Source organism: Giraffa tippelskirchi, chromosome 8 (genome assembly GCF_054371585.1).
Source record: "Giraffa tippelskirchi isolate mGirTip1 chromosome 8, T2T-mGirTip1v1.2.pri, whole genome shotgun sequence".
Classification (NCBI taxonomy): domain Eukaryota; kingdom Metazoa; phylum Chordata; class Mammalia; order Artiodactyla; family Giraffidae; genus Giraffa; species Giraffa tippelskirchi.
Genome location: NC_137282.1, coordinates 85881036 through 85908333, shown reverse-complemented (window position 1 = coordinate 85908333; position 27298 = coordinate 85881036). Strand labels below are relative to the sequence as shown.

General features: G+C 41.1%; 2 protein-coding genes and 1 non-coding gene across 5 annotated transcripts; 2 read left to right on the top strand and 1 right to left on the bottom strand.

The window, feature by feature from the left end:
* Positions 1 to 1426: 1426 nt before the first annotated feature.
* On the bottom strand, positions 1427 to 23828 carry CARD6 (caspase recruitment domain family member 6). Of its 3 annotated transcripts, XM_081517515.1 has the most exons (5): positions 23512 to 23828; positions 15932 to 16047; positions 15420 to 15611; positions 13293 to 13844; positions 1427 to 4627 (listed from the first exon to the last, which is right to left on the bottom strand). In XM_081517515.1, exons 2-5 carry the CDS (start codon positions 15972 to 15974, stop codon positions 2352 to 2354), a joined length of 3063 nt encoding a protein of 1020 aa, XP_081373641.1. In that variant the 5' UTR covers positions 15975 to 16047; positions 23512 to 23828; the 3' UTR covers positions 1427 to 2351. The 3 variants fall into 3 exon arrangements, with proteins under 3 accessions (XP_081373641.1, XP_081373639.1, XP_081373640.1); XM_081517513.1 differs by lacking the exons at positions 15932 to 16047; positions 23512 to 23828 and having other exon boundaries at positions 15420 to 15718; XM_081517514.1 differs by lacking the exons at positions 15932 to 16047; positions 23512 to 23828 and having other exon boundaries at positions 13293 to 13841; positions 15420 to 15718.
* RPL37 (ribosomal protein L37) lies at positions 23070 to 25689 on the top strand. The gene is made up of 4 exons (XM_081517539.1): positions 23070 to 23099; positions 23714 to 23849; positions 24375 to 24459; positions 25574 to 25689. The coding sequence occupies exons 1-4, from the start codon at positions 23097 to 23099 to the stop codon at positions 25641 to 25643; spliced, it is 294 nt and encodes a 97-aa protein (XP_081373665.1). The 5' UTR covers positions 23070 to 23096; the 3' UTR covers positions 25644 to 25689.
* Positions 25410 to 25491, top strand: LOC145519331 (small nucleolar RNA SNORD72). The gene has a single exon (XR_014063736.1). It is a non-coding gene; the product is annotated as a small nucleolar RNA SNORD72 (small nucleolar RNA).
* Positions 25690 to 27298: the final 1609 nt, after the last annotated feature.

The window sequence follows — 27298 nt, the reverse complement described above, 5'->3', positions numbered from 1 at the left end:
CAGGAACTAATCTTGAAGAAGGATATGGAGAAAAGTTTTTAAAAACAGGACTTTACTGCTCATTTTAGATGTTTAAACAACAAAAAATTTATTTTCAGTGAGAAACTTCACTTTTACACCAAACATTTTGTAGTTATGAACTAGTTAAGATTTTTTGCCTGCCAAAAGACAAAAATTCATATGTGCTGTCCTCTATTTCTTTCTTCACCTTTGCAGAAATCTTGAGAGAGGTTGAACACACTCTAAATACTCCATGTTGATTATTTAATACATGCACAAACAAAAGAAGGATACCTATTGCAGTATGAGAATGTTCTCATAGATTATTTCTTTTAAAAGATCATTTCTCATCTGTTTGTCAGTAGGATTTCTTTGTAGGTGTCTTTGAAGACAGTTTTGGGTTTTTTTCCCCCAGAAAAGACAACAAGAGGCTATTTTAATACTTACAACTAACATTAATTTTATAAAAGTTACAAATTCAAAAACCAGGGCTCTTAATTCAACTGATAAAACTCATTATTTTATTTCTAAGTTTAATTGAGTAGATTTAAAAATATTCGATTTAAATTTAAGTAGATTTAAAATTAATCTACTGAATTCTAACATTTTCCTTTAATGTGGCCTTTTATTAATATTTAGTGTCACTCATAAACTTAATTAAACTTCATTTAGATTTTATTCTTAATTAGGATATAGTTAATCCACAGTGCTGTGTTAGTTTCAGGCATGCAGCAAAGTGAATCAGTTATACATATACATTTATTCACTCTTTTTTTAGATTATTTTCCCATATAGGCTACTACAGAGTATTGAGGAGAGTTCCTTGTACTATACAACAGGTTCTTGTTAGTTATTCATTTTATACATAGTAATACGTATATGTCAATGCCAATTTCCCAATTTATTCCCTCCTCATCCCCTGATAACTGTAACTTTGTTTTCTATATCTGTGACTCTTACTGCTTTGTAACTAAGTTCATGTGTACTCTTTTTTTAGATTTCACAGATAACAGGAATCATATATTTGTCTTTTTGTGCCTGACTTACTTCAGTCGGTATGACAATCTCTAGGTCAATCCATGGCATTGCAATTAAATATTTTAAGTTTAATATTCCTTCTACTTAATGCTTCTAAATAGTAGAACTTAACCTAATGTTTAGACAATGATGAATCTAATAAATTAAAATTGAAAATTCTGCAACTCTTAAGTTCTCTTATACATTTCAGTGCTTTTTACAAACTTTGTAAACATATCTTAAGCTTTTCAATTTAATAAAATCACACCTCTAAAATTAAAAATTCAGTTTTACATTTTAAGTCGGAGTCATGAGGCTAATATATCAGATCCTCTAATTAGTCAAATCACCTTAACTATGACAAATATTAAATATTTAAAATATGAAACATACACAATCACTCCCAAAATTTAGGCAAAATAATTAACTTTATTGGTTGTTCGTTCACTATTTCTATATGTAAGGGGCAAATAAGCTTTATCATCCAAGCAATTTGGGGCTATCATTGCAAGCAAATTGATTTAAAAATTCCAAACAAACAGGGTTATCTGCTTAGTGACTGATATCAAACATAAAATTTTTGACCAAAACATCTCTAGAGCAGCCAACATTTAGGACAGTTTTTCTCGCAACACTGAGGCTATTTGTGCCCTATTTTATGGTCACCTTGAAATTAAAGGCTTCATCCTTACTTTTCTCCAAGTGAAATAGTTTTATAAGCTCTACCCTCTAGGTTCAAGTTGTGCGTGCTTAATTGCTTAGTCATGTCTGACTCTTTGCAACCCCATGGACTGTGGTCTGCCAGGCTCCTCTGTCCATGGGGATTCTCCAGGCAAGAATTCTGGAGTGGGTTGCCATGCCGTCCTCCAGGAGGTCTTCCTAACCCAGGGATCGAACACAGGTCTCCTGCATTGCAGGCAGATTCTTTACAATCTGAGCCACCAGGGAAGCCCAAGAATACTGGAGTAGGTAGCCTATCCCTTCTCCAGGGGCTCTTCCCGACCCAGGAATTGAACCAGAGTCTGAATTCTTTACCAGCTAAGCTACCAGGGGTTCAAGTTAAATATTATCAAATATTCAAGGTTGTATTCAATTTATTTATTTACTGCTTGATTCTATTCTTTATTCTTTTCATATTTTTCCCTTTTCTTTAGGGACATAATTCTCATAGATATTTTTATAATATCCAGTTACGCTGTATATATCTTATTTCCTGTGTCATGCTAATGATAGTACATTTTTACCAACACTGCCACTCTCCTTCAGGTTACCCTATATATGATAGGAAAGGCCTGGGCAAAGGATACATTTCATAGGTCCCTAGAGTAAACATTTTAATGCTTCCCTCCCTTTTTGGGCCCTGCTTTTGGGTAATATGCCTTAGCCTGTGAAGGACCAGTATGAGATGACTTGGGTTGAGTGAGTCTGGGCTGAGAAGGTTTAGATTGGGAGGACTGGGGCTGGCATGGCTTGGGCTGAGTGGGTTTGGATGGAGAACTTTCAGCTCGGGGGGCCTGGTGCTGAGTGGGTTTGGTTTGAGTGGGTTTGGGTTGAAAGGGCACAGGTTGGGAGGGTTTGTGCTGGGATTGCTTGACCTGGGGTGACTTGGGCTGATTAGATTTGAACTGAGAGCTGGGCAAATACGTGCCGTAGGGCATAGGCTGGAATCCCGTTTGGAAAGATGGATTTGAAGTCCCACCTTGTGTCTTCAGCTTAGCTCCTTGCTGAGAGTCAGTCCTTCTTGGCTTTTGTGTGGCTCCTGATGCTTGAAAGGCTTGATGGTGAGGATTTTCAATATGGGGTTTCGTTCTCATGAATGTTTTAATTGTCTGTGTTGGCCTTATTCCCCAGGCACTGACTTGCCCAGGCTTCCCAACCGCTCCTGCTGGCCGTGAACCCAGGGAATGGGGGTGACCTCCCTGGGAGTCCACTTTCCTAGACCTTGCAAGGGTTCCCATTGTCTGTGATCTCTGAGGCCAGGCCGGTATATGCTGAGAAATGGGTCTTGGTGGTCTCCCAAAAGTTCTACCCATGTGATGTCTCCAAGGAGTTCCTGAAAATCTCATAATGGTTTCACCTGAATAAAATCTCTGGGGCTGGAAATATTGAATTCCAAAACGTTTGCCTGGACTAGGTGCCCTTGTATTTTGAAAGGGCAAAGGATGGAACTTCTTAGGCCTTTGCTGTAACCAAAAGCGGGACCCCATAGCCCAAGGGGCTTTCAAAGAAACATGGTTAAAGTTACCTCCAATTCTGGCTGGTAAAGGACGGAAGTTTCTCAGAGGAGGCATGAATACTGGGGTGAGATGGAAATTCTGATGATTTTGGCTGATATGACAACTAGTCTCAGACATCTTAGCGGGGCTTTCAGATGAGTTTTTTGGCTGACTGTGTCTTTGTGATCCCTCATCTTCAGCTGTTCCAGACAAGTTTTCACTAGGGGAAACTTGAATCCCCTGAATGTTCTCAAAGTCTTGGTCTACCTGTATCCCCAACTCTCTGGCCAGGGGGGCCATGTCTTCCACAGACACACATCTGAGTGAAGAGGACATTACTTCTTGGAGGGCAGCTTGAAGACCCTCCATGTTCCTTCCTCTCTGTCCTGCTTCCTCCTCTTCCCAAAACAGTAGCTGTGATGGCTTCAACTTCAGGACCCTCTGGAAAGCCTGAGCCTCTTCACTCTCCTTGGCCTGGGGACTGAGGACAAAGTAGCATCTTTCAATGGCATCTTCTCCTAAAAACATTAGCAAGTCCCATTCCTTCTCACCCAGGCAGTCAGTGAAAAAAAACACAGCTGAGGAAACCTCCATCAAGAAACCAAACTGTGTCCAAAAACTTTCCAGATCTCCACGAAGGTTGGCCACAGCAACAGGCTTCTGGGGGAAACTAGGGTTTTCACTTAAACCACTGCTATCAGGAAAACACCATGTTATCTCAACCAGGCCATCTGAGATCTGCCGGGGAAGCACCTGAACAGGCAAGTCCTGATGAAGAAAGATTTTGTGTGATTTCAGATGGGCAGGGCTGAGCAGGGCATTGAGGATTCTGGACTTGGAAAAGCTACAGTATCCTAGACGCACAAATGAGATGACAGGCATCTTCATGAGAGTCAGAAACTTTTCTGTATCTCCTGTAGGCCCTCCTGAAGACTGTGTTGACTGTTCCTTCACAATGTCCTTCATGGCCCCTAGCATTAAAATGCTTCTGTTGTTTTCTGCATCTGGCAGTAGCAGGGGAAGCGCAAACCAGCAACGATACATGTTTGACATGACTTCGCGTTGCAGAGAGCTGTCTGAAGACAGCAAAGAGGCACAAAGGACATCCAAGGGATTAATGGTTCCTGTTTCTCTAATTTCCAAGTTCTCTACTCTGGTCAGCAATTCCCCTTTGCTCTCTTCACCCAGAACCTTGGGCCTGAGGACTGAATCTCTGGCTGTCACATCCAGTGCTTGAACTTTCATCAGGAAGTTCCAGGCCAAGTCACTCGGAGTCTCAGGCACCCACGTACATCCTCGGTCCAAGGAGAATTGTTTCACGAAGTCTGGCAGAAGCTTTCTGCTTGTGTCCAGGTTCAAACAGGACAGGACATCTTTAAATACATTTTTTCTTTCTGTAGGAAAAAAAGGTATAGTCAGTGCATGTCATCTCAGCATCTAAGCTTCCTTCACTGACTTTTAAAATTAAGTAATTGATATTTTCTTTGGAAAAAAGAAAAGGTGATACACCATCTATCTGTTTTTTTTGTGGTTGAGTAATATTCCATTGTATATATGTTCCACAACTTCTTTATTCATTAATCTGTTGATGGAGGAGGGGTGGAATGGGGTGGGAGATGGGAGGGTGGTTCAAAAGGGAGGGGACATATGTACATGTATAGCTGATTCATGCAGATGTATGGTAGAAACCAACACAATATGGTAAAGCAATTATCCTCCAACTTAAAATAAATTTTTTAAAAAGATGAAACAAGTAAAGTGAAAGTATCGTTTCATCACTCTGCCAAGTCTACTTTCCTTCTACGAGATATGTCAATACGGTATGATATGTTTCCTTCTCTTCCTTTTTCAATACAAGTACATAAAAATGCTTGCATATGTAGAAGTACACAGTTTGGTGTAATGGATGCTATTTTATTCTATAAATGATATTATACCAAATGATTTTTCAACTTCTTTTCACTCAGTGGGATTCCTTGCAAATTCTTCCAAGTAAGTACATATAGATAACTACTAAATTCATTTTATTAATCCATTGTACTTAATGCTTTGGAAGAACCACTATTTATTTAACCATTGTCTAATGATGATCATTCAGGTTTTTAAATTTTTTGGCTATGTTCATATGCAGTAATGAAAAAGCCTATTAGTGCTTCTTTATACACATGTATGAGGATCTCTCTAGGTAGATACTGATTTATTTATTAAATGTTAACTCTTGCTAAAGTTTGGAGAAATGGAAGATTTTGTCTTCTCAGAATTTACATGTTGTATATAATTTCTCCTGATGTCATTTTCTAATTTATCTTCTAGCCACTTATTGAGAATACAGAGACAGTGCTAAGTAGAGAAAGAAAATCAGAGAGCATTTTCTGCTCCTGATGGATAGTAACTTAGCAAAAGTTTCTTGGGTCCCTTCTTAAAATAGCCTAGAAGAAACAGTAGACATGAGAGAAAGTGTAGGTTTCGAAAATTAACAAAAGGAACTCTAAGAAATCCTTCAACAGTCTGAAAGTTCCTTGAACTGGTGTATCTGATGGGTAAGAAGGTGAGGGAGGAGTTGAGGCCAGCATGAAGGATCCCCAGAGGAGGAAGTGAGAAGTGAGGAAGTGAGAAGATGGATTGCAGAAAACATATAAGTTCTGCTCTTGCCTCTCCCCTGTCTATCCCCCGCTTTTCCTTAGGACAACCATCCTCTGTTTCTTCAGCACAGAAATTGGTACCCACATAGCCCAAGCCAGATGCCAAATGTTGACAAGGTAATATCAGGCTACTGTGGAATAGTACAGTGATATGTCTAACAAGCACAGAGATGAATGAAAAATTAAGAAGCAATAATTTCTAGAACCCAGTACCATTTTTGTAAATTAAATATTCATGAGAATAGCCCAGGTAAGGCAAAAAGAAATGATTGGAGATTTTAGCTGCCACCCACTGAAACGAGACAGAATTTTTAATTTGAGTCCCACAGTTGATCAATGGAGACCCACTCCAAGATGACCCAGATGTTAGACATAGAACATAAGAATTTTAAAGCAGCTATCTTAACTATTTTCAAGAATGTACAATAATATAAACCCATAATGAATAACTTAATAAAAATTATCAGAAAAAAAGAAGAAAGCATTTAAAAATTTAAATTCTTGAACTAAAAAGCATAATATCTGAATTTTTTCAAAAATCAGTAGATGGACTTTAAAAAAGGCTGGAAATGACAGAAGAAAAATTCAGTGTATTTAGAGATATAGTAATAGAAATGATCTAATCTAAAGAATAAAGGTAAAAAATACTTTTAAAAAAATGAACAGAGCCTCAGGGACCTTGGGAAAAATGCCAGAAACTCTAACATACATGTACTTGGAGTCTCAAAAAGAGAAGGAGGAGCAAATGGGACAAAAAATATTTGGATAAATAACAGCTGAAAATTTTCCAAATTTGGGGGGGGAGGGAATTCCAAATTTAGAGATTCATAAACCCTACATAAGATGAAAACAAAGAAAATCACACCTAGACACATCAGAGTTAATCACAGAAAACATTTTAAGGAAAACATCTTGAAATCAGCCAGAAGAAAAATAGCACAACACAAGAGGGAACAATGAAAAAATAACAAGACTTAGCATCAGAAAGAATGGAAGCTGAATGACAGAAATGATGGAGGCACCAGTCTAAAATTCCTTACGGGAAAAATATTCTTCTGGAATGAAGGCAAAATGAAGACATGTTTCAATAAACAAAAAATAAATTAAATTCTTCAGGTTAACAGGGAATAACATCAAATAAAAACTTGAATCTTCAGCAAGAATAAAGAGCAGAGAAAACGACAAATTTATGGGTTCCTGGACTTTCCCTGGTGGCACTAGTGGTAAAGCATCCGCCTGCCCATGAAGGAGACAGAAGAGACCCGGGTTTGATCATTGACTGATCCCAAATAGTATAAACTAGAAGGGAAAGTGAAAGCGAAGTCGCTCAGTCGTGTCCAACTCTTTGCGACCCCATGGACTGTAGCCTACCAGGAAGAGAGTTGATTACATAACCTATGTACGAATTGACTCTATACATTGCAGAGCAGACAGGCAATGTCTTAAGTCTTCCTGAGACTTCAATTTGAGATGCAGTGATTGGGGTGGGGAGGGGCGGGAAGAAAGTGGCCTAAAATTTAACATGACAAAAAGCATGACGATCCTTCTCCTTTCAATCAGATGTACTTGATTTTTCCCCCCAGTTCCCAGCTGCATAGAAGAGGAAAGAGACAGAGCATAGCCATAAATTTTTATTAAAAAAATTTTTTTTTATCCTCCAGTCAACTAGAGTGGATTGGAAACCATTAGAATTATGTACAGTCATAACTGCATTATTTTGAAACTTTTCTTGACCTGTTTTCCTAAGGCTGTGTCAAATACAAATTGGCGCTTGCCAAGGGCATTTTCTATCTGCCTCTTGGGAGATTGAGTCCTGTGCTGCTGCAGCTATTGACCTTCAACATGCCCTGAAGGGGGTTCAGGGTAGATAATGAGGCACTTTGTTGCTGCAGGAAAACTGGTGGAACCGGCCTTTATATGGTTAGATATTTTCAGGAACTGATTTCATGATCCCAATCCTTAGACTTTCTCATATCCAGAAAAGCACTCAGTCCCTTCATGGTGACATCAGCTCCTGGTGGCTAGCGGAAAACCTTTTGTAAAATAAGTGCTTGATTGTGTGAACTCCTCCTTCACCAAAAATCACATATATTGACCTTCCCCCACTACTCCTTTGGAGCAGTTTCTCAGAGCTATCCGAAGTGCTGTCTCCCTGGCTGCAGTCTTCATTTTGACTCAAATAAAACTTAACTGGCAACTCTCATGTTGTGCATCTTTTTTGTCAACACGTGTTAGATTGGTTGCAAAACTAGCCCCAAGTAATGGCTTTCCTGGATTTCCCTGGTGTCTCAGATGGTAAAGAATCTGCCTGCAAAGCAGGAGAACCAGGTTTGATCCCTGGGTCGGGAATACCCCCAGGAGGAGGGCATGGTAATCCAGTCCAGTATTCTTGCCTGGAGAATTCTATGGACGGAGGAGCCTGGCAGGCTACGGTCCATGGGGTTGCAAAGAGTCGGACACGACTGAGCGACTAACACACAATGGCTTTCTGATATGCACACTTTTTGTGATATTACTTTGCAAGAGATGCAGCCTATTCTTCCCCAACCCTTAAAGCTTTGTGACTGGCTTTTGCCAACAGAATGTGGCAGAAGTCAAACAGTGTTATGGATTGAATTGCATCCCCTACAAAAAATGCTAATCCTCCCAGTACTTCAGAATGTGACCTTATTTGTGAATAAGGTCATTACAGAGGTCATCAACTTAAAATGAGGTTATTAGGGTGGGCCCTAATGCAATCTGATCAGTGTCCTAACTAAAAGAAGAAATTTGAAAACAGACACATGCACAAAGGAAATGACTTGAAAACACAAGAGGGAAGATGTTCTTCAAGGCAAAGAATTCCAGAGGCTACTGGAAGCTGGGAGAGAGAACTGGAACAGGTCCTTCCCTAATGTCTTCAGAGACAGTAAAAGCCTGCCAGCACCTTGGTTTCAGTCTCCAGGCCTCCATATCTGTAAAACAATATATTTCCCATCGTTCTAAGACACCTTTTTGTACTGTGGTGGCCCTAGGAAATCTATCATACAGATGGCATGATAGTTCTGAGTCTAAGCCTCAACACGCCTTCAGGACTCTGTCTCTGTCTCTCTGACTCCTCTGCTCTCACTATAAGAATATGCCTGACACAGTCTGAGAGTTAGCCCAGACTAGCTTGTTAGAGGGCATGGCAATCCACTCCAAGATTCTTGCCTGGAGAATCCCATGGGTAGAGAAACCTGGTGGTCTACAGTCCATGGGGTTGCAGAGAGTCAACTGAATCAACCAACCATGCATGCACAGCTTGCTAGAAGATGAGAAATCAGCCACTAGCTAGCTGACCACTGATACAGAAGTAAACCCAGAGAAGACCAGAAGAATGTCTGCCAACTATAGACACATAAACAATTATACACTGTTATTGTTTTAAGTGAAACTAATTTTGAGGTGCCTATTGTATTTATTATGGCAAATAAATAATACAGAAAAAACATGCAAAACAAAAAACAAAACAATATCATGCAAGAAACACATAATATCGGAATGTTACCTATGGAAGAAGGTGAATAAGGAAAGGAGAAAAAAAGTCAAATAGATTTTTAAAAAGGGGGGAGGGGCTTTTGCAGAATAATGCTGATGGTATGCAATGAAAAAGTAATTCAACCCGATACAACTACTGTAATATATTTAAAAAATTAAGAATGAGGTCTAAAAGCAATTATGAATTGGGGAGGTATAGGGGGTGGGGAAGAATTGTGTTATAGGTTGAATTAGTTCAGTTCAGTTGCTCAGTCATGTCTGACTTTGTGACCTCATGAACCACAGCACGCCAGGCCTCCCTGTCCATCACCAACTCCCTGAGTCCACACAAACCCATGTCCATCAAGTCGATGATGCCATCCAGCCATCTCATCCTCTGTCGTCCCCTTCTCCTCCTGCCCCCAATCCTTCCCAGCATCAGGGTCTTTTCCAATGAGTCAACTCTTCGCATGAGGTGGCCAAAGTATTGGAGTTTCAGCTTCAACATCAGTCCTTCCAATGAACACCCAGGACTGATCTCCCTTAGGATGGACTGGTTGGATTTCCTTGCAGTCCAAGGGACTCTCAAGAGTCTTCTCCAACACCACAGTTCAAAAGCATCAATTCTTCGGCACTCAGCTTTCTTTATAGTCCAACTCTCACATCCATACATGACTACTGGAAAAATCATAGCCTTGACTAGATGGACCTTTGTTGGCAAAGTAATGTCTCTGCTTTTTAATATGCTATCTAGGTTGGTCATAACTTTCCTTCCAAGGAGTAAGCATCTTTTGATTTCATGGCTGCAGTCACCATCTGCAGTGATTTTGAAGCCCAAAAAAACAAAGTCAGCCACTGTTTCCACTGTTTCTCCAGCTATTTGCCATGAAGTGATGGGACTGGATGTCATGATCTTAGTTTTCTGAATGTTGAGCTTTAAGCCAACTTTTTCACTCTCCTCTTTCACTTTCATCAAGAGGCTCTTTAGTTCCTCTTCACTTTCTGCCATAAGGGTGGTGTCATGTGTATATCTGAGGTTATTGATATTTCTCCCGGCAATCTTGATTCCAGCTTGTGCTTCTTCCAGCCCAGCGTTTCTCATGATGTACTCTGCATATAAGTTAAATAAGCAGGGTGACAATATACAGCCTTGATGTACTCCTTTTCCTATTTGGAACCAGTCTGTTGTTCCATGTCCAGTTCTAACTGTTGCTTCCTGACCTGCATACAGGTTTCTCAAGAGGCAGGTCAGGTGGTCCGGTATTCCCATCTTTTTCAGGATTTTCCGCAGTTTATTGTGATCCACACAGTCAAAGGCTTTGGCATAGTCAATAAAGCAGAAATAGATGTTTTTCTGGTACTCTCTTGCTTTTTTGATGATCCATTGGATGTTGGCAATTTGATCTCTGGCTCCTCTGCCTTTTCTAAAACCAGCTTGAACATCTGGAAGTTCACGGTTCACGTATTGCTGAAGCCTGGCTTGGAGAATTTTGAGCATTACTTGACTAGCTTGTGAGATGAGTGCATTTGTGCGGTAGTTTGAGCATTCTTTGGCATTGCCTGAAAACTGACCTTTTCCAGTCCTGTGGCCACTGCTGAGTTTTCCATATTTGCTGGCATATTGAGTGCAGCACTTTCACAGCATCATCTTTCAGGATTTGAAATAGCTCAACTGGAATTCCATCACCTCCACTAGCTTTGTTCGTAGTGATGCTTCCTAAGGCCCACTTGAGTTCACATTCCAAGATGTCTGGCTCTAGGTGAGTCATCACACCATCGTGATTGTCTGGGTCATGAAGAACTTTTTTGTACAATTCTTCTGTGTATTCTTGCCACCTCTTCTTAATAGCTTCTGCTTCTGTAGGTCCCTACCATTTCTGTCCTTTACTGAGCCCATCTTTGCATGAAATGTTCCCTTGGTATCTTGTACCCCTCAAATTTATAGGTTGATATTCTAAGACCCAGTACCTCAGAATGTAATGGTATTTAGAAATGGAGTCATTGTAGATGTATAATTAGTTAAGATGAGGTCATTACAGTGAGCCTTGGTACTATGACTGATACCCTTATAAAATGGGAGAATTTGAGAATTCCTTGCTGTTCCAGTGGTTGGGATTCTGAGCTTCTCCTGCAGGGGGTTTGGGTTCCATTCCTGGTCAGTTCAGTTCAGTTGCTCAGTCATGTCCAACTCTGCAACCCCATGGACTGCAGCACAGGGAACTGTTAGTAAGACCCTGCAAACTGCATGGTGCAGCCAAAAAACAAAAGAAGAAGGGGAAATGTGAACATAGAGACCTGAACCCAGGAAGACAACCATGTGAAGATAAAGGCAGATTGTAGCGGGTAGGGGGCAGAGTGCTTCCATAAGCCAAAGAATTCTAAAGATTTCCAGCAAACTACCAGAAACTAGGAACAGATTCTTTCTACAACCTTCAGAAGGAACCAACCCTATATACACCTCCAGACTTCCAGCCTGCAAACTGTGAGACAACATATTTCTATTGTTTATTGTCTTGCAGCCATGAAATTAAAACATGCTTGCTCCTTGGAAGAAAAGTAATGACAAACCTAGACAGCATATTAAAAAGCAGAGACATTACTTTGCCAACAAATGTCCATTTAGTTAAGGCTATGGTTTTTCTAGTAGTCATGTATGGATGTGAGAGTTGGATGGTGAAGAAAGCTGAGAGCTGAGGAACTGATGCTTTGGAATTGTGGTGTTGGAGAAGACTCTTGAGAGTCCTTTGGACTGCAAGGAAATCCAACCAGTCAATCCAAAAGAAAATCAGTCCTGAATATTCATTGGAAGGACTGATGCTGAAGCTGAAACTCCAATACTTTGGCCATCTGATGCGAAGAGCTGACTCATTGAAAAAGGCCCTGATGCTGGGAAAGATTAAAGGCAGGAGGAGAAAGGGACAACAGAGGATGAGATGGTTGGATGGCAGCACTGACTAGATGGACATGAGTTTGAGCAAGCTCTGGGAGCTGGTGATGGACAGGGAAGTCTGATGGGAAGCAGTCCATGGAGTTGTAAAGAGTCAGACACGACTGAACTGAACTGATTGTTTAAGCTACCAAGTTTGTGGTACCACTCTGTTACAGCATCCTAGTAACCAAGTCAAGGTGTGCAGAGGAAGAAATTACTCTTTTCTGACCCATAATTGGATTATGGATTTGGGCTGACTGTGAGTTGGTAGTTACCTTCTCCTTCTATATTCAGAACTTGGTGATGTTTATTTTCCCAGACAATATCTCTCCAAATTAAGCATTTCTCATATTTTGAATTTTCATTAAGAAATATTCAAATTCAAGGTACTGGTATAATCTTTCTCATTGAAATGGCAATATTTGGATAGCTCAAGCCAAGCATTATTTTGGGACCTTTTCCATTTACCACAAATTCCTCTCTTGTTTCTGCTTCAATAGTTAGGTCCATAATCCCCATATTCTTTTGGCCACAAAGGTTCTAAAATGATTTAAAAGATTTAATCTGAGGTATAGAAGGCAATAGCTAAAATTAGTGGTTAGCAACTTGTTACATGTGTGATGGAGGTGACTGCAGAAGCATAAAAGTTAATAGTCTATACTTACTTTATCTTATACTGTCCACTTGGAGAAGGGCATGGCAACCCACTCCAGTATTCTTACCTGGAGAATCCCCATGGACAGAGGAGCCTGGCGGGCTACAGTCCATAGGGTCGCAAAGAGTTGGACATGACTGAAGGAACTTCACACACACGTACAAACTGTCCACTATTTCTAGGTCCTGGGTTTTCCTCCCTGTCAACACCCACCTCTGAAGAGACTTCAAGTTAGAGAGGTTCAAGGAATTTCTGAGGAGCTGCTTTTCTGCTTCCCTCTGGTGCCCTTCCTCAGTCCCCTCCCTGTTATGATACTGCAACCATCATTCCCATACCTTCCATACTTTTCTCCTCTTCCTCCTCCAATGACATGCCAGTTTCTGGATCCTCATAATTCTGTTCTTCATCAGAGAACTCCGTGGTTTCAAGGTACACCGAGTCCTCTCTGCCATCATAGATACTGCCCTCTGGGTCACTGTAAGCCTCCTCTTCCAAGGTGATGTTTGCATCTTCAGAGTACCCCACAGATTCTAGATAGTCCTCTTGTCCTAAGTATAAAGAATCATCTGGCTCCTCATATCTCTGTCCATCCTTTAAATACTCAATAGTTGCTGGAAATTCATACTCAGTGATCTCAACTGACTGTGGCGATGGGAATTTTGATGTGTTGTCTTCCTTCTCATTTTCCTTTGAGGACCAAGCAGTTTCCTGATAACTAGTTTTCTTGTCTGTGAAAGACTCAGAGGTTTCTGAATCCAAGCATTCTTTTTCTCTGAAGGACGTGGTGACCTCAGGGTTCTCAGGCTGTTTCTCTCCAGGAAGGAAAACATCTTCCTTACTCGTACCTGTCGGTGGAGGTGGCTCTCTGTACTCATGTTTCAAAACTTCTGGAAAGAATAAGAAAGTTTGAGAGATTTTTATTTTCTCTCTCAAAATTAATGGATATTAGGGAGTTTCCATGACCTCAAAGCATCATCTCTCTGTTTCACTAGATGATAGGGATACCTACATAAATGGCAATAAGTCAGCTCAGAACTTTCTTTCTCCCACTGGAAAACATCAGATCACACTCCTGCCCAGCTCAAAAGTTTGAGTCTTTCACAGCAAACTCAAAGGGTAAGTGGGTGAAGTAGAAAACTTGAATTCTTTGTTTACTTGTGGGTTTACTGTAACCCCAAACCGGGCTTCCCTGGTAGCTCAAATGGTAAAGAATCTGCCTGCAATGCAGGAGATTTGAGCTTGATCCCTGGGTTAGGAGGTTCCTTTAGAGAAGGAAACAGCAACCCACTCCAGTATTCTTGCCTGGAAAGTCCCATGGACAGAGGAGCCTGGCGTCCTGTAGTCCATTGGGTTGCAAAGAGTCAGAAATGACTGAGTGACTAACACTTTCAACAACAGCTCAGACTTCCTAGGGTCATTACTAACGAAATTTGATCCTAATAATTTCTAATGAAGAAGCGAATAGCTCTTATTTAGAATAAATCCTGGAAATACTAAGACCTATATCTCTAAGCATATGGGTCCTGTACTACATTAAAAACCATTAGCATTAATATTTTTATCTTAGCCTCTGCCTCTCTGTGCTGTGCTTAGTTGCTCAGTCGTGTCTGACTCTTTGTAACCCCATGGACTGTAGCCCACCAGGCTCCTCTGTCCATGGAGGTTCTCCAGGTAAGAATACTGGAGTGGGTTGCCAAGCCCTCCTCCAGGGGGTCTTTTCAACCCAGGGATAGAACCCAGGTCTTCATGCATTGCAGGCAGATTCTTTACCATCTGAGTCACCAGGAAAACCCAAGAATACTGGAGTGGGTAGCCTATCCCTTCTCCAGGGGATCTTTCCAACCCAGGAATCAACCGGGATCTCCTGCATTGCAGGTGGATTCTTTACCAGCTGAGCTACCAGAGAAGCCCTAAGTGCTCCCTATTTGCCACTAATTATCATTGAACATTGAAAAATTAGCATTTGATTTGCTCCAGAAAATGAGGATTCAGCTGTCATTCTTCTTACAGAGAAAATGAAATTGCTAATCCACCACATATGTGTGTCAAAAATTATTTTCCCTCTATTTTCAAAATGGCCATACCAAGTGAAAGATGCAGCTTTTGGTCTTGAGGTTGTTAATACCTATGAATTCACTTACTTCATAAAGAAATCCCAATGTATCACTAACAGTAGTCTCTTCCCAACTCTGAGTATTTCAGATGTCACTATCAGAACAGCGAGACGTTTGTACCAGCAAGAAAACAACTGCTGGTTTTGGATTGTGTTTGAACAAAAAGTCCAGAACAAAAACATACATCATTCCCTGCTTTTTAAATCTTGGACACTTTTCCTTTTATCATATTTCACTGAAAATTATCTCCAGGAGAATGACAAATGAAAATAAAGGGTAATCATTTCCTTTTTTTCAGGAAAACTGTCTCCTCCCTCTCGACCCAAAAAGTGTAGAAATTTAACCTACCGTGATTTAAGTTGCAAATGGTAGCTGACTCGGAAAAAGTATTAAACAAACAGTTGAGAAAAAGCTGACAGCTCACTTCTCCCTTTTTCTGCACCAAAATCAACAGCTTCCGACTTTTCTTCAGGGGATCTGTAATATTCTCCAGAATTTCATACTCTTCCTCAGAAATCAGCTTCCGAGAGGTTAACGTATCTAAGATACAGTCAGGATCTTGTTGTAGGATTTCTAGTAACTTTTTTCTTTCTTTTTCTATCATCTCAGAGGGAACACTCCCTGTAGCCATTGTTCCTGTTTTCTGCAGACCAGGAAGTGAACTATGAAACTGTTTCAACGCAGAAATACAAGTTCGGTTTTGCTTTTTTTTTTTTTTAAAGGCAGAGTAATGTTTTTTGGCAAAGATTAACCATGTCAGTGACCCTTAGTGTTGGAGAGAGCAGATGGAAACAAGCCAAACAGTGAGGGGAATCCAGCCATGAGCCCCCACAGATCCTGGATCCCTATAGATTATTTACCTGTTTGTTTTTTTTTTTTTTTGATGACTTGTCTCAGTTTCATATGGTTTAGCCTCCAAGAACTCTTTCTCTGAGAAGCGCCTCTTGAACTTCAGATTCCTTGCTCTGAACTCTATCTGCAATAACAAGAGCATGAATTGATCAACCCTTTTGGAGAGAAATCTGTCAATATGCAGCAATAAATAAATAAATGTAACAAATAAAAATAAAAATTAAACCATTCAATGCAGCAATTTCACTTCTAGGAAATTATCTTGAAAAATAATGAGACAAATGCCCAAAGATGGATGTGCAAGAATCTGCACTTCCACATTTTTATAATAGTATAAAAATGAAAGTAACTCAAATTTCCACAAATTGGGATTTATGGAACAGATGTTGATACATCAACAATGGTGTTACCAAGTAAGGTCTGGCTGCTCATCACTCAAAAACCAGTAAGTGAAAGTCGCTCAGTCGTGTCCGACTCTTTGCAACTCCATGGACTATACAGTCCATGGAATTTTCCAGGCCAGAACACTGGAGTGGGTAGCCGTTCCCTTCTCCAGGGGATCTTCTCAACCCAGGGATTGAACCCAGCTCTCCAGCATTGAAGGAGGATTCTTTACCAGCTGAGCCACCAGGGAAGCACTGGAGAGACAAATGTTGGAGAGACAAATATTGATAGAAAGGAAAGTTGATTTTAATCAGAATGCCAGCAATCTGGGGAGGTGGTGGACTCAGTGTCCTCCCAAAACAGCTTGGAGGATTCTGGTTGGCCACGATATTTTTATAAGGAAAAGGGGAAGCAATCTCAGTTAACCATTGAACTAGGGGGTCAGAGTTGTTGCCATCTCCCTTTGTGTGCAGACTTGTGGGCAGACCAGTCAACCTCTTAGGTTTTTCTTTAAATGCTATTTTATTCACACAGTGTATTTGCAAGATTATACTAAAGAGGGAGCTAGGGAAGAGATCTGCTCATCTGTTAATTACTTATTCTTCATTTCAACATCTTTGACGTATAGAAAGAACCGATAGATTAGGCCAAGTATGGAGTGATCAAGATTTGAAAGGCATGCTAGGGCCAGAGACATGCAGAGCATGGGGTGCCCGGTTTAAGGCTAGAGACAAGGCAAAAGGGGTCTCCTGCAGAGAGCTCTTTCCTAAAAAGAGCCCTTTCCTGCCAAAAGGTGCTTACAAATCTCCACTTGTCAGCACATCATTCTGAAACTGGTGCCATTTTGGAGGGCTCCGAAGAGCTCCAGTAACGCAGTCCTTTGTGTCCCAGCAGAGAAAGAATTCAGAGAGGACCAACGTGATAGATAACAAGTGATTTATTAGGAAAGGATGCCTGTGAGTCTTACAAGTGGAAAAGCAAGTGGTGGCATGCTCTGTGAACTTAGTGGGCTATAGTTTTATTTATTTATTTATTTGTGGGTCTCTGTTGCTGCATTCAGGTTTTCTCTAGTTGCGGGGATGAGGGGCAACTCCCTAGTTGGTATGCATGGGCTTCTCATTGTGGTGGCTTCTCTTGTTGCAGAGCACAGGCTCTAAGCACACAGGTTTAAGTAGTTGCAGCTCACAGGCTCTAGAGTGGGGACTCAGTAGCTGTGGCATATGGGCTTAGTTGCTCCGAGGCATGTGGAATCTTTCCAGACAAGGGATTGAACCCATGTCCCCTGCATTGGTAGGTGGATTCTTATCCACTATACCAACAAGGAAGTCCTATAGTTTTATAATCAAAGGAAAAGTGGGGAGGGGGGAAAATACCAATTTATTCCTCATTTTTGAGTAGACATCATGCTTATCATCAACTCCTCCTCCAGGTTGGGCAGTTTTCTTGTCCCTACATGGTCAAACCAGAACTGTCATGACACTATGGAAATATTATTTTGGTTCTCAGTACAATGAGGGTCTTAACTTTGAAATGTCACCTTTTCATAAATTATTGTTCTTCATGTATGTAGAGAACATGCCTTCACTGGGCAGGACAGCATTGTTTTATTGTTTTAGGGCATAATCCATGCTTCTGCTGCATGGTTTTGTTGCTAAGCAATCCATTTGGGTTTGTGGTTAAGCTGACCTGTTTTCTTAAGTGATCATTAACTTACGGGGATCTCCCATACTTTTTTCTTTACATACAGTCCTCTAGTGGGATTAACTCTGTCCCTATCAATTCTATTTCTATGGGATTATGGGCCAAAGGCTGTCTTTTGTAACTTCTTCGTACTGACAGAGGGTGCCGTATTCTTAGAGTGGAAGATGTCAGATGGGTTTGTAGCATCTCTTTGCTTACAGTTTTAGTTGCCCACTTATATATGCAGACAGAACAAGCTACAATTATTTTTCTTTTAAATACAATGTATATCTACATATACATATTGTATACATACACTATACATATTAACATTTTAAACAAAACTGGGATCTATAACTTGTTGTTTTCCAAAATAATATATCATGGATATCATTACTTGTCAATATGTGTAGATTTACTTCATCCTACAGTTATTTGATGTCCACCAAGATATAGATTATTATTGAAACGGGGAAGCAAGTTCTGTTCACAGAGCCAAAGAATGGAATTCACAAACTCACAAACACTCATGCAGGCCAAGTTTATCTTAAAGGACAGAGACACAAAGCCCTCAGCATAGACACTGAGAAGGGGTGAAGAGACCCCAAAGACAGGAATAACAGCAGTTTTTATATCTTAATTAGAATTGATCTGTTCGTTTTCGGTTGGCTCCAGGCAAGAAGCATGTAATTTCTGACCAATCAGTTTAAATGTTGTGATGTCCAATTTGCCATTTTTATGGCTTTTTTTTTTATTGGTTTCCAGTTCCTCAGTTTCTCTAGACATTGTGACACCATCCCTTGACCCTTTCTCAAGACCCCAGACCATTACTTAGAGACCAAATGTATGTTTAGGAGCTAATGGTCCACCTGCAGTTTTTCTCCTTGATAAACTGGACAGCAGTTAATGATTGTCTTGTCCTGGGCCTGAATGTTTTATGACCCTCCAGACAAGGGAGGCATTCCTCTGGATGCCTAGAAACTGGAACAGTAAATATAGCTTTGAGCTAACAGAGCAAAATGCTTATGTGAGAGAATTAAAATTGAAATTTAAAAAAGAACCAAGGCTCTGACTCTACACTGACTGCCTAAAAAGTTCTACCTCGTTATGAGCCATAGAGTTAATCCCATTCTCTTAAGGCCAGTTCTGGAATTGTACTGGCCATAGATTCAGTATTGCTCAAGATGGAACAGTTTATGTTATGGCTATAGTCTGGTCATCAGGCAGTTGGCTTTTTCCCACTGGTGGCAGTTATAGTATCTGTAAAACAACTCAGGAATGTGCATCAGACACTGAGTCTGTGACTCTGTTGTCCGAATCATTAACGGCTTGAGTTTGCTCTTTTGTGACTCAGGGAAGCCTGGGAGACTTCAGCTTTCCTATAAACAAGAAGCAGGAGATATGGAGGGGCCTTTGTGCCTGGGATGGGATGGGGCAAGCTGAGTTCTGTTCAGTTCCAATGGATTACCAAAATGAAGTTAAAAAGGATGAAGTAAATCTACACATATTGCCAAGTAGTGATAAAAATGATATATTATTAAGGAAAATAGCAAGTTATAGATCCCATTTTTGTTCAAAAAGGTAATATGTATAGTGTGTGTATACTATTTGTATATATAGATATACATTATATTTAAGACAGCCAGGAAGGAGATAACACAATTGTACCTCTGGTATCTCTGGTTGATCTCAGAGAGGTAGCAGTGAGTGGTGGCATAAAATGAGATCTTAATTCCCTGCCCCTGAACTGAACCTGGGTAGCCTGGATGAAAATCAGGATTCCTAGCCACCAGACCAGCAAGGACTAGAGGCTAGAAGCTATTTTTCCCTGGCTTTTGCCCCAGTGAAAAAGCATTTCTCATGCAGGCAAAAACTATAAATGTAGGTACAAAGTTTATTATTAGAGACATACATAGCACAACATCACATGGGGCGGCACACAGAGAAACAGTTTGCTAAGACAGAAGCAAGGCAGAGATACACCTGGAGAGAAAGGTTGTGAGCCTCCCCACCAGTGAGGAGGAGCTCAGTAAAGAGGCAGTTAAGTCATTTGTATAGGACATTTCTTCCAGGTCTTTTTTTTACCCTTGGCCAATTGTTCTTCTTCTTTTTCCACACCTGACCTACCCCTAGACCCTCTCAGACATGCATGTGCAACTTGTTTCCAAGATGGCTTCCAGTCCAGAGGCCTATGGGATCACATGTTATCATCACATATTATGGGGTGGCATCCCCTCCTTTATGACCCCCAAGGAGCCTTTCTGCCCACATGAAATGCCTCACTTGCCCCAAGGATGGGATATATATGACTTCCTGATTCTTTGCTCAAGCAAGGTTTAGCCCTTCTCTGTCCCTGCCGTGACCGTTGTCTTAAGGTGTCCACTGGAGACAAAGCCTGACTGCTTACCCTGTATCTGTTGTTACTTCCATTTTTGGAGGGCACACAGAAGGATGGCTGAAAGTAACTAACCTGGAGCCCACCTGTCCTGTTTCAGGAAATGCAAACAGGAGGCTAGTTGCAAGTGTCTGGCCTGAAGCCCACTTTTTTTCTGCCCAGAGATATGTAAACAGGAGGCAAGTTGTAGCCTTGGGCCTATCTGTCTCCTGCCTCATGGTGATATGATAACAGCAGTATTCAAACTTTCTACTTTAAACATTTCTATTTACTTATTCTTTTTTGTTATCAACAGAATTTAATTTTATAAAAAGTTATCTGGTTGGTTTTTATTTTCAGTTATAGCTCACAAGAACCTGAAAACAATATAAATATCAACAGAATACTGGATGAGTAAACTGTAGTATTTCACATAATGTAAAAGAGAGCATTCAAAAAGAATGAATTTCAGTGACCCACAGTATAGATAAATCATAATAGCATTAAGGGGAAATTTTAAGTCCCCAAATATTATAGGATATGTATAGCATAGCATCCTCCTAAAAGGCTCAAAATAATGGAAATACAGACACATAGAGATTTTAGGAATACATATGGAATCAATGGAAACAGTGAGACTTTATTTTCTTGGGCTCCAAAATCGCTGCAGATGGTGACTGCAGCCATGAAATTAGAAGACACTTGCTTCTTGGATATCAAGATCAGCGGGAGAAATATCAATAACCTCAGATATGCAGATGACACCACACTTACGGCAGAAAGTGCAGAATTAAAAAGCCTCTTGATGAAAGTTAAAGAGCAGAGTGAAAAAGTTGGCTTAAAACTCAACATTCAGAAAACTAGGATCATGACATTCAGTCACATCACTTCATGGCAAATAGATGGGGAAACAGTGGAAACAGTGAGAGACTTTATTTTGGGGGGCTCCAAAATCATTGCAGATGGTGACTGCAGCCATAAAATTAAAAGACGCTTGCTCCTTGGAAGAAAAGCTATGACCAACCTAGACAGATTATTAAAAAGCAGAGACATTACTTTGCCAACAAAGGTCTGTCTAGTCAAAGCTATGGTTTTTCCAGTAGTCATGTATAGATGTGAGAGTTGGACTATAAAGAAAGCTTGAGTACCAAAGAATTGATGCTTTTGAACTGTGGTGTTGGAGAAGACTCTTGAGAGTCCCTTGGACTGCGAGGAGATCCAACCAGTCCATCCTAAAGGAAATCAGTCCTGAATATTCATTGGAAGGACTGATGCTGAAGTTGAAACTTCAGTACTTTGGCCACCTGATTCGAAGAACTGACTCATTTGAAAAGACTCCGATGTTGGGAAAGATTGAAGGTGGGAGGAGAAGGGAATAGTTCCCTGATAGTTGAGCTATCAGGGAAGCCTAGTAGTTAATTACTTTTGCCAATATTTCACAAGTGTTAGGTCACTAATTGCTTCCTTTAGACAGCACGCGTTTAGGATTGTTTTTCCCTGCCGCTGCTGCTGCTGCTACGTCATTTCAGTCGTGTCCGACTCTGTGCGACCCCATAGACGGTAGCCCACCAGGCTCCCCCGTCCCTGGGATTCTCCAGGCAAGAACACTGGAGTGGGCTGCCATTTCCTTCTCCAATGCATGCAAATGAAAAGTGAAAGTGAAGTCTCTCAGTCGTGTCTGTTTTTCCCTACTAACTCTTAAACGTTTGGGTATTTTACCCTTTTGGAAGGGTGGGGGCTTTCCTCGGAAGGTTGCAATTGCATTAAGTGTTTGTATCAACAAGGTCTGGGAACCACCAATATTAAAACTTAAAACGTGTTTTGGACTACACATGTCCAGGCCCTACCCAAAGCTGTCAAAGCGTATTTCCTCACGTTAGAGTTTAGGAAACTTGTTAACAAGCTCCACGTCTGATTCCTTGTCATAGTAAAATGGGAGATCAAACCATATGCCTATTATTACAGTTTAAAAAGTATTTTCTGCCTTTCTCTTCATATTCTGAGCCCAGCTGTGTCTTCCTAGCAAGTGAGGATTGTGCTCGGTAGCTTAGTTGCAACCGACTCTTTGCGATCCAATGGACTAGACCACCAGGTTCCTCTGTCCTTCGGATTTTCTGGGACGGGTTACCACTTCATTCTCCAGGAGAGCTTCACCACCCAGGGATGGAACCCGCGCCTCCTGAAATGGTAGGCAGATTCTTTACCGCGGAGCCTGTGAGGATCAGTCAGCCAAAAGCTTCCGGCCGGAGTACACAGGAACCTGGTTTAGTACACCGGTCGAAACCCCAACCCTACACAGATGGCGGGAGCGCTGAGCTAGCGCCTGCATCCCAGGCAGCGGAGCCTCTCTACCCACACTTCCCGTCCTCTAGGAAACCGGAATCCGCAAAGTGGCTTTAGCGCTGACCGAACACTCGTAAAGGCCGGAGGGAAATAACAGGAGGGTAGGGAGTCGAGTTCCGGTCTAAAAATTTGCTGCAGGGAAAGGCGGGTCCGGAGAGTATACGCCCAATCCCTTCCCCCAGAAAGCTGTGAATTCCGCTCCGCTGAACTCTCTATTGGCCCTAACTGGCTCCGCGATCCTACTCTCGAACCCACCTACACTGCAGTGACGGACGCTTGAAAGGAGTGCACTGCGCCCCGCCGGAAGTGCTTCCCTGGGCGGAAATTTCAGAGAGCAATATAGCGGAAGTGGTTTCTCTTCCGGCCTCTTTGGTCTCGGCGGCAGAAGCAAGATGGTGAGTAGTTCCAGGGGCTCTCGTCATCGGCTTTCATCCTCACCCCCTGAACTGCGCCCCATGTAACCCGTGGGGGCCCTGGAAGCTTTCGGATAAGAGGAGCCTGTGGGCGAGGAAGGCAGCTTTCGAGAGGCACGAGAATGGCTTATAACGCTGATGTGGGGATGCTGAGCCTGCTGTCGTGGAGCTGCAGCTACTCCAGGCCCCTTTCTTCTGTCTGACCTTTGGGGAGTCCGCACAGCCCTGCCGGCCAGTGAGAACTGATGGGAGAAGCATGGTTTGGGGGTATTTGGCTCTGTAAACAAAAGAATAGTTGGCGACGGTCCCTGGGCAGGAGCTGTTAGATTTTGGAGTTAAAGTAGGTAGGAAAACCACGTTACCTCGTCTTTTGCCTGTTACTTTTTTCATTTACCTTTTTAGTATAGCAGGTTTCAAAACATGGCAGCCTTTGCAGGGGCTTTAGATGACGTGCAATTCTAATAGTGGTCACTGATTTTGCACAGTGTCAGCCCTTGTGGTTGTCATTAATTTATATAAGTAGTTACTTTAACTGAAAATGTTGAGCATGTGTATAGAAATGACTAGAGTTAAACCTTTATCCCCTTAACTTGCAGACGAAGGGAACGTCATCGTTTGGAAAGCGTCGGAATAAGACGCACACGCTGTGCCGCCGCTGTGGCTCTAAGGCCTACCACCTTCAGAAGTCGACCTGTGGCAAGTGTGGCTACCCTGCCAAGCGAAAGAGAAAGTGTAAGTTAATGTTTATAAATGTCTTTGAGATTGAGAATAGGCTCTTGTTTCATTTGTACTTCAGTGGGGCATGACTTTGAACATTATTTGGTTCCTCGCAAAATTGTACACCGCTTTACCCCTATGTTGATTAGTTGCTAAGTTGTTTCCCACTCTTGCAACCCCATAATCTTTAGCTTAGTAGGTTTCTCCGTCCAATGCTTGTCCCAGGCAAGAATACTGTAGTGGGTTGCCATCTCCTCTTCCATGTATGGGCTTCCCTTGTGGCTCAGCTGGTATGCTGAGCCTGCAATGCAGACCCGAGTTCAATCCCTGGGTTGGGAAGATTCCCTGGAGAAGAGAAAGGCCTCCCACTCCAGTATTCTGGCCTGGAGAATTGCATGGACTGTATACATATACCAATAAAGTGAGTTTAAAGCCTGGGCAGGCATTTTTAATTATATTGACAGACAATGTGTACTGGGTGTGTAGGCACAACAATTTGAACCTTAACCTGAGGTTTTTTTTGTTTTTTTTTTTTTTTAGATAATTGGAGTGCTAAAGCTAAAAGACGAAATACCACCGGGACTGGTCGAATGAGGCACCTAAAAATTGTATACCGCAGATTCAGGTACAGTTTTTATGTTTTAATTATAGGTGGGCCTATAAGCTTGTATAATGGTCGACTCAACTACACTGGTTGGTGGGATGAGGTGTTGCTAGGATCCTTTTTCTTCTGCCAGCATAACCTTCAGATCAGTCTGGAACTTAGGAATCCGTGAACAGTAGTACGCACTGAATAGGCCAGAGTGTAGTTTGAGGTAGACTCCAGAAAATGATGGCATTTATTCACATACCTACATTTCATTTTCCTGCCAGAATTCATCAAGATGATAGTATGTAATTGAGGCCTTCAGTTTTGTGGCTTTGGGCAAGTCTGCTTGCTGTAGAACACTGTTGTACTTAAAGAGAGGCCTTAGAGTTTTAATTTCAGCCCCAACATAGTCTTACAGAGAAACTGCATTTTAGTGGTAGCAGTTGAGGGGTGTAAGGCCTCAATTGAGGTGATTTCTTTGTTGGGGACTGGGGTGTCCTGTGCACTATAGGATATTCAGCAGAATTTGTGACCTCTTACTCAATTCAAGATCTTCGCTTTTTAAAAGACCACAAGACAGTTTGGGGGGGGTTGTAAACACAACATACTTGAATGTATTTGTGTGCTGGAGTGACCTTTACACTTAAGGCCAATATATAGTGGTATGGGCTTAGGGTTCAGTGGTCTGCTAGTTTGAGTTACGAGCATGAATTGAAGCCAATTTTAACCTGTGTGTTCCTCAAAAGATACATTTCAAGTAGATGTTAAGTGAGTTAAGATGTAAAGCATAGTTAAGCAGTTGAGAAAATGTCTATCATTAATCACATTTTTCCTTAGCTAAAGGAAAGTAAGGTCTCTGATTCATAATTTAAGAACCCATTTTCCCAAAACCTTAGGAATCATAAGTGGTGGGGAAATACTGATCACTACAACCAAATATGTTGCCTTGGCTATTTTGAAGCAGAGGGAAGTAAATAGAATACCACAGCTTATCAGTGATGTTCAAAAAATAAATGTCTGAACTTATGAATTCAATATTGATTTCCTCACTTAACTCTGAGATAAGCTTGTAAAAATATATTTTAACAAAGATTGAAGTGTATATATCGACATTGCTGAAGTAGCCATTCTTGTTTTTAACACAATGCAGGCATGGATTCCGTGAAGGAACAACACCTAAACCCAAGCGAGCGGCTGTTGCAGCGTCCAGTTCATCTTAAGGATTTCAACGATCAGTCGCGCAATAAATGTTCTGGCTTTTAAAAAGATCTGGTGTGCTAAGGTATTTTTTAATAGGCTTGTATCAGTGATTTACATAGGTTTGCGAATGCGACAACTAAAAATCAGGTTTACGTGTTAAGTGGCTGTTTTGGAACACTAACGTTTGAACTGGGTTGTGATACTGCTTAAGAGGACCAGGCCTTTACAAGCAGAATTCTAAGATTCTTTCAAGCAGACAACATTAAGAAGTAACATCTGTGCTACTGTAAGAACTATGTTACTTCTGGGGTCTTTGTGGGTCCTGTGTGATAGGCTTTGGATTACTGGTGAGAACATGAAGGACAGGAGTTGAATGAATTTAAGGTGGTCAGCTAAGTGAACAGATAGGTATGAGTCAACAAGAACGTTTGTAGGGCCATGTGCAAATGCAGTGGATTGAGTAGAATGTAAAGGAAGGCCAAGTATAAACTCACTTGTAGGCTAGAATTTTTTTTAATCCTCATCTAGGTGATCATTGACTTTTCAGGGCTCTGAATTTTTCTGCCTTGCTTTCTAGTGTTTCTGCCAGACAGTTTTTTGAAGTGAAGACAATACGAACTTTGTTGGACTGGTGAGAGAACAGAACATTAATTAAACAGCACAAGTGTTGGAGGAACTAGCATAAAATAGCAATGTGGCCAAGTTGTGCTGTCCTAACTTGTACCTTCCCATTTTGTTAAGAAGTTAACAACTTTAATTTGACCTGGAAGGAGTTTTCATGATCATCACTGCCTCCACAACCTTACCTTTAAAAGGTGCCCTAGAATGCATTCCAAGATTAGTTAATTGCTCCCTTGCTTTTTTCCTTAGCTCCCAACTCTTTCAGGTCTCATCTTGCTTCTACAGGAGCCCCAGCTGATCTGAAGTAAGACCATTGGGTATCTGAAGTAAGACCCAGGAATGGATCATGTTTTGTGTATGTATTTGACCTTTCAGTTACAGCTACTGTGGTTTTGTCAGTTGGAGAAAATATCAGAGATAGGGTTCTTGGATGTTCTGGACTAGGGGGCAAGGAGTTGGTGCATTCACTGAGGAATATAAAATGGAAGCAACAGGAAGAAATTGTTAAGTGTTGTTGATGCCTGTGGGATACTAGAAGTATCTTGGAAGAACTGAGCAAAGCTAGTGGCAGCTGTAAAAATGATGGGAGAAAAGGATTATTTTTCTCTCTTTTCTTTAAAAATTCAGTTTCTTGACTCAGTAATGGTTGAAACCATTTGAAAAATACAGAAATGCTAGAAAGAGAAGACAGTGTAGAGAGGCTCAAGGAAAGGTTTGGGGAGATGTCCTTAGACAATCAGCGTACATGTGATGAGTGGGAACAAAGACCAACATGGTTGAAGTTGACTCCAGTCATTACAGAAATAGCCCAGGACTAGGATAGCATTGAGTCCCACAAACTAGGTGTCCTGTGGGACTAAGGCCAAGGAGGAAAAGATTTTAAAATTAAAAAAATTTAATGACTTCTGGGTTTGGAAAGTTGAGGTTAGTGTTTACATTCCATCAACGTTTCAATAGAGCATCAGGAATAAAGCCAGAGGTTCAAGGGTGATTAAGAGTTTAGTTTAAAATGAGAAATCAAGAGTTTAGTTTAAAAAGCACTTTTGGAAAGTTA

What these genes read in the sequence shown, in the direction of transcription:
- CARD6 (XM_081517513.1), bottom strand. Translation starts at nt 15,702, where the DNA reads ATGGCTACAGGGAGTGTTCCCTCTGAGATGATAGAAAAAGAAAGAAAA. An exon ending in CATTTGCAACTTAAATCACG is followed by an intron (nt 13,845 to 15,419) that starts GTAGGTTAAATT and finishes TATTCTTTCCAG; the next exon opens with AAGTTTTGAAACATGAGTAC. An exon ending in AGAGGAGAAAAGTATGGAAG is followed by an intron (nt 4,628 to 13,292) that starts GTATGGGAATGA and finishes TTTTTCCTACAG; the next exon opens with AAAGAAAAAATGTATTTAAA.
- RPL37 (XM_081517539.1), top strand. An exon ending in TGCCAAGCGAAAGAGAAAGT is followed by an intron (nt 23,850 to 24,374) that starts GTAAGTTAATGT and finishes TTTTTTTTTTAG; the next exon opens with ATAATTGGAGTGCTAAAGCT. An exon ending in ATTGTATACCGCAGATTCAG is followed by an intron (nt 24,460 to 25,573) that starts GTACAGTTTTTA and finishes AACACAATGCAG; the next exon opens with GCATGGATTCCGTGAAGGAA.